Source organism: Pseudophryne corroboree, chromosome 6 (genome assembly GCF_028390025.1).
Source record: "Pseudophryne corroboree isolate aPseCor3 chromosome 6, aPseCor3.hap2, whole genome shotgun sequence".
In the NCBI taxonomy this organism is placed as follows: domain Eukaryota; kingdom Metazoa; phylum Chordata; class Amphibia; order Anura; family Myobatrachidae; genus Pseudophryne; species Pseudophryne corroboree.
The window spans coordinates 809,453,006-809,466,967 of record NC_086449.1 but is presented as its reverse complement, the minus strand read 5'-3'; the positions used below and the strand labels follow the sequence as shown (position 1 = coordinate 809,466,967).

The 13,962-nt window shown below is 45.1% G+C and overlaps 1 protein-coding gene across 8 annotated transcripts in view; it reads left to right on the top strand.

Moving 5' to 3' along the window:
* AGBL3 (AGBL carboxypeptidase 3) overlaps positions 1 to 8,014 on the top strand; it is a 169,944-nt gene extending 161,930 nt beyond the window's left edge. For all 8 annotated transcript variants that reach the window (XM_063929025.1, XM_063929026.1, XM_063929031.1 and 5 more), the window contains 6 exons: positions 1,064 to 1,118; positions 1,643 to 1,840; positions 3,883 to 3,931; positions 4,030 to 4,199; positions 5,150 to 5,354; positions 6,415 to 8,014. In XM_063929025.1, the coding sequence (XP_063785095.1) occupies positions 1,064 to 1,118; positions 1,643 to 1,840; positions 3,883 to 3,931; positions 4,030 to 4,199; positions 5,150 to 5,354; positions 6,415 to 6,784 (1,047 nt within the window). In that variant the 3' untranslated portion in view covers positions 6,785 to 8,014. The remainder of the gene's footprint in view (positions 1 to 1,063; positions 1,119 to 1,642; positions 1,841 to 3,882; positions 3,932 to 4,029; positions 4,200 to 5,149; positions 5,355 to 6,414) is intronic.
* The last annotated feature ends 5,948 nt before the right edge of the window (positions 8,015 to 13,962 follow it).

Here is a 13,962-nt window from a genome sequence, read left to right as displayed (position 1 = left end):
TTGGGAACATGTTGCACTACGGGGGGGGGGGGGGTCAGATGTAAAATGTGCAGAAATTTAGAGTTTAGACGGGTTTGTCCTAGCTGAACTCTGAAATGCAGTATAAGAATAAGCTGCCCAGCATTTGTGGACTACTGTACCTGCAAACATAGCCAGTATTTACACTGCATGCAAAATATTAAATGTATCTGCACCCCTTGCTGTGCAACATGGTTTCTTCCAGTTGCAAAGTTGCTCCTTTATATGTTTGCTTTATTCCCAGCTCAGAATCAGCCCCATAAACGCACAAATACTTCTATTTCCCTTTGTAGCGGTAATCTGGCAGGAGCTGGTAGTGAGGTGACTGAATAAGAACTTCTAGTACAAATAAATATCCTCCATGGTTACCGGCTACTGAATTGCTGTAAAACGTGCAGCTCGTCCCATTCTGCGGGCTGCTGAATAGAAGCACAGACTTGTCTGCGGCCCGGTTTCTATCATCAGAAGAAGGCAACATAAAATTGTTGTAAGATAAAAATACAGAGGATGGCGTATCATCTGTACTCGCGGCATGTGTCTGATCCTATAGTGAGAGAGATCTCAGTTACAGTAAATTACGGTCTATTCTTCAAGGCTAACCGATGCAAATTGCAAACCTGACGTCTTCCCCGCTTTTCATTTTTACTTTTCTCAACTACTTGTCTATTAACTCTTACACTCCCTGGCCTACCTCCTTGTACGACATATACAAGGCCAAAAGGGTACTCACAAACTTTAAATCACTTAATAGGGTTTTGTTTTGGATCCAGTTCTACTTTTACTAATATATTGTTTCATTTACTAATATATTGTTTCATTTCTTGTCTCTTATTTTATGGATCGGATTCTAATGAGATTCGTATTATTATTATTTTTTAATTCCTTCTATTATATATCTACATTTTTTTTATTTCCAATCATACGGCACGGGCAGATGGGCTCAGATGGGGCACTGGTGCTTACAGATGTGTACAAGATCCCGTAGAGTTTGCGTTGTAATAATAGTGGCCTGTTTATTGTCTGTTTCCCCGCATGTTGCATCCAGTCACATTCCTATGCCAGGAACCAGGGTGTCATGGACGTTGTCAGTCCTCTCAATGGTGAGTAGAGAGAGTGAACGTTGATTAAAAAAGTTCTAAGAAAACACATATATGTGTAACACAGTGCAGTCCAGCCTTGTATACCGTATCACAATGCAGCTATGTACAGAAATCTCACATGCACAATACGTACTATATAATCTCCTATGGTGTCAGTCTAGCAGAGGCTCCACCCCCTCCCAGCTCTCACTGGCTGCCTGATGCCCAGACACAGCCTCCCTACTCTTCCAGCACTGTACGGCTGTAAGGAGGACTGTTCCTTTCTGTCGGGTGTATGTCTATGTTAGTTTGTAGGTTTATATGGAGAAAGTCATCCCTGGTAGCCAAAAAGAATTGCTAATTTTCCAGGACACTTAGATGCAGTCCATACATCCGCTTCTGCACGATAACATCATTGTTCGTACAAAATACATATGCGTACATATATATATTTGACAAGTGCAGAAGAATACAGTTGCTCACTTGGATCCATTCCTTTTGATTGTGCCATCACCCAGAATGATTTTCTATTTGAATGTTTTCAGGTTTCCACTGGAACAGGCCACTCCCATTATTTAAGAACCTCTTTGCCCAGCATTTCCCCCTGGGCAGTGTGCTGGAACCGTACTGTTACAGCGTCACCCCAGCAGGCTCATTCAGCTGTAAAATCAGTGGTGGCTTCAAGTCCAATACAGCCAGTGACGGATGTGAGCTCGATTCAGGCGATAGGGTACACAAGCCAGGTGGGTATCTCACAGCTTGTGCGATGGTGGCAAACTATAATTAGTCATAATAAATATACCTTAATTTAAATGTTTACCTGCCGCGTGTTGCTATGGTTGCCATCCGAGGTTTGGATGCATGCAACTGTTACTAGTGTGTTAGGTAATAAAACGGTGTAGATTAATATCTGAAACCAAGAAAGACCTGCATCGAAGATCCCGTTTCCATCCTTATCTGAGTCCAATACTATGCTGAACAATGGGTGTGGTATTGAAAGTCGACAGTAACTAGGTCGACCACTATTGGTCGACAGGGTATCTAGGTCCACAGGGTCTTTAGGTCGACATGTTCTAGGTCGACAGGTCAAAAGGTCAACATGAGTTTTTAATGTTATTTTGGTGTCGTTTTCTTCGTAGAGTGACCGGGAACCCCAATTAGTGCACCGCGTCCCCTCGCATGGCTCGCTACGCTCGCCATGCTTCGGGCATGGTGCCTTCGCTCAGCTACCGCTTCGCTCGGCACAGATTACCGTTCCAATCGTAGTCCACGTGGATCGTTAAGTATGAAAAGGTTCAAAAAAAGAAAAAAATTGTGAAAAACTCATGTCGACCTTTTGACCTGTCGACCTAAAGACCCTGTCGACCTAGTTACTGTCGACCTAGACATTGTCGACCTAGTTACTGTCGACTTTCAGTCCGGATCCCCTGAACAATATGTGTGCCACCTACAGATAATGAATGCACACCTGGTTCCAACTAGAGGAAAAATAGTCCTTTCCTGGTGCCAACTATAATGTGGGAAGCCATATCTGGTGCCAGCTGGAGAAACTTGGGACACAGCTGATGCCCGTTACACAATACTGCGACTCCTCTACTGCCTACAGTGATACAGTCACAGCCGGGAACGTACTCCGGCTCTAGGAATATTCCCACTGTTCCGTTACTCTTGTATCACGTTGTTCCTGTGCTGTGCACCAACAGGGCATGTTTTACAGATCTCCTTGGTATCGCATGTGAAATAAGTAGCACCACCTGTGAATCTTTTTAAAATGTGTCACAGTAATGAGTACACCAGTGCACCAACTAGGAGATCTGGAAAACATGTACTGGTAGAGGTTCCTGAGGACTGGAGTTGGGAAACACTAATATAGAGGACCTTACCCAAAGTATTCTGTTTGGCCATAAGCTTGGACGCCAGATCAGTATCTCCAGCCATCATGTGATATCGAAGTTCTAAAATAGATTGGACAAAATGATACTTAAGTCACATTATTGTTTGGAGTATATAGGGGTGTATCCAATAGATGTCTGATCCTTTCCGATGGAAAGGATTCGACATCTCAGTATTCAATGAGCGGCCAAATCTAACCGGATTTGGCCACTCCCGACAATGCCAATTCAACTTATTTTAAAGTCGGATTGACATTGTTGGAAACGGGGCTACAAACTGTCAGATTTGGCCACGTTTCCGACAAAACACGTGGATCTGCGGCTATTCCGCCGATCCACGTGTTTTCTGACAAGTCGGAATTCCCGACTTGTCGGAAAAATAGGGGGAGGATTGAATAGGTCGGAACACCTTCCAACCTAAAAAATTCGGAAACTGCCGTCTTTCCGACACGACGGCAGTTTCCAACTGCAATTGAATACACCCCTTAGCATATAATGTTAGGTAATGGAACCCGCAGGCTAATTTGGTGGAAACTGGATTCCACGGATTTGTTTTGAATTTTGTTGTATTTTAACTTGATATATGTATTGGATGTTCCCTCATGCGCCTTTCCTTCTCTTACTTAAACCATCTTCTACTCCATACTCTCTTCGACGGCGCCAAATCCCGCAGTTTTCTGCCGCCCTGATACTTACGTCAGTGTCATCTGCTGATGCAGATATGTTTATTTACCCTGTACTTGTCCTATATTGTCTTGAACTGTAAGTCACTGTTTTCCTGTTTTGATTATTTGTTTATGTACTCTGTAATTGGGCGCTGTGGATCCCTTGTGGCGCCATATAAATTAAGGATAATAAGAATAAAATGTATTTAATTTCTTCTCGTTTTCTAGAGAAAGCTCCATTTCCTCCTTCTGTGTACAACCAAGATAAGAGTTCTTAGTAAGTGGCATATTTTATAGGAACAGAATCTTTTTTTTATTTTTTTAATAAATAGGCCTTGCATAAATTTTCATTAAACCATAACCATTTACTCTTAGTTCCAAGCGCATCTGGGCCAGAGAACTGACTCTAGACATGGACACCAGATGCTCTTTACTTCCAGAGCCAGCAAGTCAGGATCTGCTGCCCATGAATCTGAGAGCGAATGGGCCAGCTTTACCTCCTGTTCTCCTGGATACAGAGGTGCTGAATGTTCTACATCAGACTGGTAAGGGAATAGCTATTAACGGAATGAATCTGTTCTATTGTGACTGTTCTCCTGACACTTTCACTGCCTTTGTGTAGGAAATACGAGGGAGGTTCAATAAGTAAAGTAACAAGACCTCTGAGATGTGTAATGTTCTCTATATCAGTCTAATTTCCCACCAGAGAGAGCAGGTAGACCGTTGCTTCCTCTCACCGCCATTAGACTGCGCCTCATATCAGTCATACTGTCCCAACATCAGCTGTAAGATGGCCGGGCTGGCAGAAACATGGTCACACAGTGAGGTGCATAGCGTGATAAAATGTCTGCATTTAAGGGCACATCAGCAGCTGAAATTCATCGCCAATTTGCCGAGGTGTACTGTGATAACGTCATGTCACGGAAACAGGTTTGGGTTTTGGTGCAACGCCTGTGGTGGACGTGCTTGACCAGCCGAATCGCTGCTCATCTTGAATGTCTGTCCTGCCGTTATCAAAGCACCAAATCCAAAACCCGTTTCCGTGACATGCCGTTATCTCCAAACACCGCGACAAGTTGGCAGTGAAATTCAGCTGCTGGTGTGCCCTTTAAACGCAGAAATCTGATCACACTGCACACCTCAATGTTTGACCATGTTTTCCCCCAGCCCCGTGCAGTCTAATGGCCATGAGGGGAAGTAGTGGTCTACCTGCTCTGGCCTGGCGGGAAATTAGACTGATGTAGAGAACATTACACACGTGAGAGGTCTGGTTACCTGATTAAACCACCTTCGTATGTTGTAACACAGAGCCGTGGATACATTTGAAGAACCACTAGGTACAGTTGGAACGTAAGCATGCTTTTTTTATATGATAGCGACTTGAGTATGACAAAGATTCATACATTTTAATTTTGGTAGATTAAAAACAGATGTTTGTTTTTTTTCTATCTTCTGGAGAGTAGCGACCCTTTTCTAAATCTCTTATTTCCCCAAGGCAATTCTCTGCAGTCAGTGAACAAAACTTGCACGCCCGCACTGCCGAACAGGGATGAGCAAGGAGGCAGCAGCAGAATAACCGAAGAAATGCAGAGTTTTCCACACGTGAAAAAAATGACTTCCCTTCCTGCTGTGACTACCTCCACCGATGCCAAACTCAATATAGCCAGTGATCTGTATCCCACTTCTGCCACCAATATCAGGTACATTATAAGTATTTTATAGTTTTCCATTAACAAAATAGTAAAAATTGTTTCATACACTCATTATTCATGCAAACAGATTAGTAAAATAGTTGTTATGTCATATAAATGTATATACAATTGCAATTAAAGCGCACCTCATTGGGACAAAACCCTCGCATATGTGGCTTATGTCCCTACATACATGGATGCCAGTGCCTGCTGTGTAACATGTAGTTTAATCCTATAAATAAACTAAAGACACACACAAAATGTTAACCAAAAACGTAAAATAGACGTAAAAACACATTTGTATGTCAACTGTAAAACAGCCCCTAAAACTTTTTTTTTTTTTCAAACTATGATGTACAGTTTGGCCCTAATATGAGACTTACTTATGATGAAATCTAAGAGCTGTCCTTTTGTATAATATTGCTTCTTTATGGGACTTTGGGTCTAATTCCTGTTTGTACGCACTCACCTATGCAGTAGCGATTTGTCAGGCTGCGGGACTGCTAATCATCACAAATGAATCTGCCGCCCAGAAAAGCTTAGAGACGCTCGCCGAAGCCATCGTAAAGTCCTCAACAGCTGTGTACCAAAGCAATGCGCAGCACCGATGCAGTAACGAGGAACATCGGCTCCCCAAGTGATTCTGTGGTCACGCACACTGGCAGCAGCGATGCTGGCGCCATGTTTCTTTACATATATGATCACAGCTGGCGGCAAATACATGCCCTGAAAATGGGCATGACGCGCCTGCATTTTTTGCCGCCACTCCCCACTAACCTCCCCAAAATGGTCCCTTCCTGTTGATGACTGCGCATTAACATCACACTGCGCGCTGCATCGCAAAGGTACCTTGGCACATGCGCAGTGCGATCGCGGCGCATGTGCAGTCTACGATAGTCGCTCAGTTGCGTGAACATCGCCATTGCGTAGAAACATGCATTATGCCGTTAAATAATTTACAGATATAGCTATTATTTTTTTTTAACAAATCAATACATTTAACAGCATGGCGTTGTACTGTACTGTATTTTATTATTTTATACATTGTTCATCTTTTTCTCTTTTGTAGACACCTTCGAAACATTTTACCTAAGATGCGGGGCCATGCCAGTGCATCAAAATCTTCCTCTAATGCCAACATCCCGCCCTCCAGAAGGCTCAAAGGGCGTTCCATGGTCCATTCTAGCAACGGGACAGTGCAAAAGAGGAAGATGGGAAAGCCGTTCTGTCCTCGTAGACAGGAAGACCAAACCGTCAGTGACAGTCAGCATCCTGACTTATCGGTCAACACCTGGAAAGACATTCTGATTGGACTACAGACAGGCCAAAATCCTGCAGCACCCAAAGAGGACGTCTTAAAACATGGGACTTCCAATGGTTTTCTAAACTGCACCAGGAAATCTGGGCAACGGGCCAACCTGGCGCCCCTCCCAAAATAATGCTGCAATCCTACCGACTCGTATCATAGCTAGGTCTTCCTCTGCCGGGTGGTGGGGGGGTAATAGAAATGGAAGTATACTGTAACATTGCCAATTTACCTTTAAAACAACTTCAGCACATGAAAAATCTCTATATTTATTAGAATTATAACTATATAAACATGTAAGTAAACAGTCCCAGTATGAATGATTATCTAATGCACAATGTAGAATATATTCTTTTTTATTGTTATAATAGTGATCCAGTAAATATAGCTACATATTGGAAAAACATTGGCCCTCATTCCGAGTTGTTCGCTCGGTATTTTTCATCGCATCGCAGTGAAAATCCGCTTAGTACGCATGCGCAATGTTCGCACTGCGACTGCGCCAAGTAACTTTACTATGATGAAAGTATTTTTACTCACGGCTTTTTCTTCGCTCCGGCGATCGTAATGTGATTGACAGGAAATGGGTGTTACTGGGCGGAAACACAGCGTTTCAGGGGCGTGTGGCTGAAAACGCTACCGTTTCCGGAAAAAACGCAGGAGTGGCCGGAGAAACGGTGGGAGTGCCTGGGCGAACGCTGGGTGTGTTTGTGACGTCAACCAGGAACGACAAGCACTGAAATGATCGCACAGGCAGAGTAAGTCTGGAGCTACTCTGAAACTGCTAACTCGTTTGTAATCGCAATATTGCGCGTACGTCGGTCGCAATTTTAAGAAGCTAAGATTCACTCCCAGTAGGCGGCGGCTTAGCGTGTGTAACTCTGCTACATTCGCCTTGCGAGCGAACAACTCGGAATGAGGGCCATTGACAGATACAGGAGAGCTCACATCTCCCTCTGCAGGTTATTGGACGGTACTGCACCCCAATGACATTTCAGTCAAACGATAACATTTTATGTAATAACTTTTGAATGATGCGTCTCCTGGCGACAGCAGTGGCCTCTACAATGGATACAAAGAACCCTACACAACATAAGTGTTTAAATGAAGCCATACTTTCCTTCAGAGTACAAACATAGCCTAGGTGGTGTACAAGTATGTGAGATGAGAGGGTGCTCTTCATACAGTGCTTGTGTATTCTGTATTGAATATCGTTGGATTAAATATTTACATTCAGTGTTGGTGATTGTTACACACTTCACATTTTCCTGTTATCGTTACCGATGTTTGACGTCACTTTTATTTCATTCATAACCGGAAGTATTTTATATGTTCATGATAAATTGATATTTTACTGTTTTTATATTTGTGGTTGTGTCTGCTTTCTCTCTGCGTGTTTCTGTTTTCTACCTATGGATTATATAGGATTAAGGAAAGATTACTGTATGCAAGTATATAGTAGTATCACTAAACTGCACAAAATATTAGGGGGAAAGTAAAATAAAAAAATATTATGGTCACAATATATATATTATATTGAAATAATTCCTCTACGTGGGAACAGTAATTTATTATTACACATAGAGAGGCGCAGTAATTCATTTTCTCTTACGTCCTAGAGGATGCTGGGGTCCACATTAGTACCATGGGGTATAGACTGGTCCACCAGGAGCCATTGACACTTTAAGAGTTGAGAGTGTGGGCTGGCTCCTCCCTCTATGCCCCTCCTACCATACTTAGTTTAGAAAATGTGCCCGGAGGAGCCAGTCACAGCTAGGGGAGCTCTCCTGAGTTTTCCTGGAAAAAAGTTTTTTTTTTTTTAGAGTTTATTATTTTACAGGGAGGCTGCTGGCAACAGCCTCCCTGCAGCGAGGGATTGAGGGGGGGAGCAGTGTCCGCCCTGCGAGGTCTGAGCCTCTTACTCCGCTGACTGGACACTGAGCTCCTGAGGGGTCACAGGGGACCGCTCGCCTACCCTATACAGATCAGGCTCTCTTTGGGGAAGCTTTAGATGCGTGGATATCCACGGCTACAGCGGGTAAGTCTCCGTTTCTTCCCTCAGCAGCACCTGCTTCGAAGAAATCCATCTCTTCATCTGCAACGCAGTCCTTTCGGCCTAACAAGCCTAGAAAGGCCAGACCGTCTAATACCTTCTTTAGGGGAGGTCGAGTTAAGTGCAAGAAACCTGCCGCTGCAGGTTCCCAGGAACAAAAGCCTGCTTCAGGTACGCCAAAGTCCTCTGCATGACGGTGGGCCGCGCGGCCTGGAGGTGGGGCCAGTGGGAGTGAGACTCAGACAATTAAAAGGGTATCGTCCTGCCTGGAACCCTGGGTGATAGATATTGTATCCCAAGGATACAGGCTGGAATTTCAAAGTCTCCCCCCTTATCGTTTTTTCAAATCAGGTTTACCAGCTCTGCTGACAGACAGCACTGTACTACAAGAAGCTGTCCAAAAGTTGGTGGAGGCACAGGTCATTGTGCCAGTTCCTCCTCATTCGCAAACCACAGGTTACTATTCGAACCTTTTCGTGGTACCGAAACCGGATGGTTCGGTCAGGCCCATTCTGAACCTAAAATCATTGAACCCTTTTCTTTTTTTTTTTTCAAACTATTTTTATTATAATCTCACACCGTACAAAGTAGAGATGCAACATTTCGAGACATAGAATATACAGTTAGCATTGTATAACATAATATGCAGTATATAGAGTTATCCTGACGATTGAACCCTTTTCTAAGGGAGTTCAAGTTCAAAATGGAGTCTCTCAGGGCGGTGATATCAGGTCTGGAAGAGGGGAAATTCCTGGTATCCCTGGATATCAAGGATGCGTACCTCCACATTCCGATCTGGCTGCCGCATCAGACTTATCTCCATTTCGCATTACTGGACTGTCATTTCCAATTCCAGGCCCTTCCATTCGGCCTCTCCACAGCATCGAGGGTGTTTACCAAGGTGATGGCAGAGATGATGGTTTTCCTCCGCAAACAAGGGGTGAACATCATTCCGTATCTGGACGATCTGCTGATAAAGGCATCGTCCAAGGAGAAGCTGCTGCAGTCCATTGTTCTCACAACCCGCCTCCTCAAGATCCACGGTTGGATTCTGAACCTTCCAAAGTCACATTTGGAACCAACCCAGAGGTTGTCCTTTCGGGAATGATCCTAGACACAGAAGTAAAAAAGGTGTTTCTTCAACAGGAAAAGGCGTTGGTGATACAAACAATGGTCCGGGATGTTCTGAAGCCAGCCCGGGTGTCGGTTTATCAATGCATTCGCCTGTTGGGGAAGATGGTGGCCTCTTACGAGGCTCTCCAGTACGGGAGGTTCCACGCCCGGGCCTTCCAACTGGATCTCCTGTACAAATGGTCAGGATCTCATCTCCACATGCACCAGAGAATACGTCTGTCGCCGAAGACCAGGATTTCGCTCCTCTGGTGGCTACAATTACCTCACCTTTTGGAGGGCCACAGGTTCGGGATTCAGGAATGGGTCCTTCTAACCACGGATGCGAGCCTTCGGGGCTGGGAAGCAGTCACTCAAGGAGTAACTTTCCAACGAAGGTGGTCAAGTCTGGAAGCCGGCCTGCCCATCAACATCCTGGAACTAAGAGCCATCTACAACGGTCTTCAGGCGGCCCATCTTCTAAGAAATCGGGCCATTCAAGTACAGTCGGACAATATAACGACAGTGGCTTACATAAACCGACAGGGCGGAATGAAAAGCAGAGCTGCAATGTCAGAGGTGACAAGAATCATTCTCTGGGCGGAAAAAACACGCGTTGGCGCTCTCTGCAATCTTCATTCCGGGAGTAGACAACTGGGAAGCAGACTTCCTCAGCATTCACGATCTCCATCCGGGGGAGTGGGGTCTCCATCCGGAGGTGTTCAAGGAAATAATAGACCTATGGGGGTTACCCCAAATAGACATGATGGCCTCTCGTCTCAACAAGAAGCTTTGACGCTATTGTTCCAGGTGGTGGGATCCACAAGCGGTGGCAGTGGACGCCCTGGTGTCTCCGTAGGTGTTCCAGTCGGTGTACGTGTTTCCACCACTCCCACTCATTCCAAGAGTTCTAAAGCTTGTACGGAGTACAATAGTTCAAGCGATCCTCTTAGCTCCAGACTGGCCCAGGCAGGCTTGGTGCACGGACCTTCTGAATCTCTTGCAGGAAGAGCTGAGGCCTCTTCCTCTTCGGGAGGACCTGCTGCAGCAGGGGCCGTTCGCCTATCAAGACTTACCGCGGCTACGTTTGACGGCATGGAGGTTGAGCGCCTGATACTTGCTCGGAAGGGCATTTCAAAGAAGGTCATTCCTACCGCGATAAAGGCTAGGAAAGGGGTAATGTCTAAACATAACCATCGTATTTGGAAGAAATATGTCTCTTGGTGTGAATCCAAGAAGTTTCCTACGGTGGAGTTTCAACTCGGACGTTTTCTCCTCTTCCTGCAAGCAGGTATGGATATGGGCTTGAGGTTGGGATCTGTGAAGGCCCAGATTTCGGCCCTGTCCATTTTCTTCCAGAAACAATTAGCTGCACTCCCTGAGGTTCAGACCTTTTTGAAGGGAGTCCTGCACATCCAACCTCCTTTTGTACCGCCTACGGCGCCTTGGGACCTTAACGTGGTGTTGCAGTTCCTCCAGTCGGATTGGTTTGAGCCTCTACAGGAGGTTGAGGTCAAATTTCTTACATGGAAGGCTGTCACGTTGTTGGCCTTAGCTTCTGTTAGACATGTGTCCGAATTGGGGGCTTTATCCTGTAAAAGCCCTTACTTGATCTTCCACAAAGATAGAGCTGAGCTCCGGACACGTCAGCAGTTTCTTCCGAAGGTTGTGTCGGCATTTCATATCAACCAACCTATTGTGGTGCCAGTGACTACTGACTCCTCAATTACATCAAAGTCCTTGGATGTTGTGAGGGCTCTGAGGATATTGATAATGTCGATTTTATCTTAAAACAGAAAGCTATACCTTTAAACACACTTTTACCATGGAGCCGCTGCGGCCGCTAGACTTAATATGCACTCTACGTACCTTTTACGCTATTTGCGTACAGAGTCCCGTAACTTGTACGGACTTAGCGTACAAACGCCGCGCTGGGGGTACAAAGTACACAGCGCGCACACACCTAGAGATACACTTTAAACCTTTGATTGATAATGCAATGATATTACACATTAAACCTTATGCAGCGCTGACGGTACAAAGTACCCGCAGCGCGTACACACCTAATTATTACACTTTAAACCTTAGCAGGGAAAAGAGGACAGAACACCGATTTGTAGTTAATCACTGGGTTCCGACACCACAGAGTAATATTTCTGAAAGGGGGTTAACAATACAAATTATGCACTACAATACAACAGAGTAAATGGCTACAGTCAATGTACATACGTGAATAGATTCGCTTGCGCAACCCGGCCCGGTCCTCCGCAATCGGTAGATAGCGTTGTGAGTCTTGTGTGTGGCCAGGCTGCAGCAGGCTTTATTTATACAATTCTTCTAAAAGCAATACAATGGATACTGTAATCCCTTTGTCCATTGGACACAGGAATGCACTTTTACAGTACAGGAGAGGTCATAGGTCGATTTGAAAAGGTGGGCGATGTCTTTCCCAACGGCTCTTGTGGGTGGTCTCCTCTGGATTCCCGCCGCATACATAATGTACAGTAAATACAGTTTATATCTATATTCTACTTCTGCACATTACTATACGCAGGAACATGCAATCTTTCTCTAACCAACACCGGAATGTTACCCTTAAAATACCCTACAGCTGGATACTAGACATCACCTTATAACCTTAGTCTGTCCCTTCCTATCATGCAAAGGCGAATCCCTCAGTCCTGGAATCATTTAAACTGTTGTTACTTTCTGATGTGGTGCAGGGGGGCTATGTGTACAATGTGCACTATTTGGATTAAATATGTAATGTTTCGATAGCCCTCCATGCGTTCACAAACTCCGCCGTAAATACCCATACCACGCGCAGGACCGCAGGAGCGATCATACGCAAATTGCGGATATGTGCACGCGCAGCGGGCATGTGTGTGTTGTTTGTACGTGATGTGTGTACTGCAATATTTTTGGACTTTGACAATATATGTGAAGAGAACTTCTCATCACAGAAAATCGGACTCTGTTTGTCCTATATGATCCCAGGAAAATTGGGTGTCCTGCTTCTAAGCAGACGATCTCTCGCTGGATCAGGTTCACTATCCAGCACGCTTATTCTACGGCAGGATTGCCGTGTCCAAAATCTGTTAAGGACCACTCTACTCGTAAGGTGGGGTCTTCCTGGGCGGCTGCCCGGTGTGTCTCGGCATTGCAACTTTGCCGAGCTGCAACTTGGTCTGGGTCGAACACGTTTGCAAAGTTTTACAAGTTCGATACTTTGGCCTCTGATGATCTGAAGTTCAGTCAATCAGTTCTGCAGGAGCCTCCGCGCTCTCCCTTCTGGGAGCTTTGGTACATCCCCATGGTACTAATGTGGACCACAGCATACTCTAGGACGTAAGAGAAAATAGGATTTTGGTTACCTACCAGTAAATCCTTTTCTCGTAGTCCGTAGAGGATGCTGGGCGCCCGCCCAGCGCTTCGTTTTCCTGCAACCGTTATCTGGTTCAGTACTTCTTTGGTTTAGTTAAGTACTGCATTGTTACTTGGTAAGTAATGTTTCAGCGGTTGCTGAGTGTTTCAAGCCAGTTAGCTTGATGTGCCTTGTATGTGTGAGCTGGTGTGAATCTCGCCACTATTTGTCTTAAATCCTTATCTCGAAGATGTCCTTCTCCTCGGGCACAGTTTCTAGACTGAGTCTGGTAGGAGGATCATAGAGGGAGGAGCCATCCCACACTCTCAAACTCTTAAAGTGCCAATGGCTCCTGGTGGACCCGTCTATACCCCATGGTACTAATGTGGACCCCAGCATCCTCTACGGACTACAGCAAAAGGATTTACCGGTAGGTAACCAAAATCCTATTATTACACCTAAGGGGGCACAGTAATTCATTAATTACACATAGGCCCTCATTCCGAGTTGTTCGCTCGCTAGCTGCTTTTAGCAGCTTTGCACACGCTAAGCCGCCGCCTACTGGGAGTGAATCTTAGCTTTGCAGAATTGCGAACGAAAGATTCGCAAAATTGCGAAAAGAAATTTCTTTGCAGTTTCTGAGTAGCTCAAGACTTACTCTGCCACTGCGATCAGTTCAGTCAGTTTCGTTCCTGGTATGACGTCACAAACACACCCAGCGTTCACCCAGACACTCCCCCGTTTCTCCAGCCACTCCCGCGTTTTTCCCAGAAACGCCAGCGTT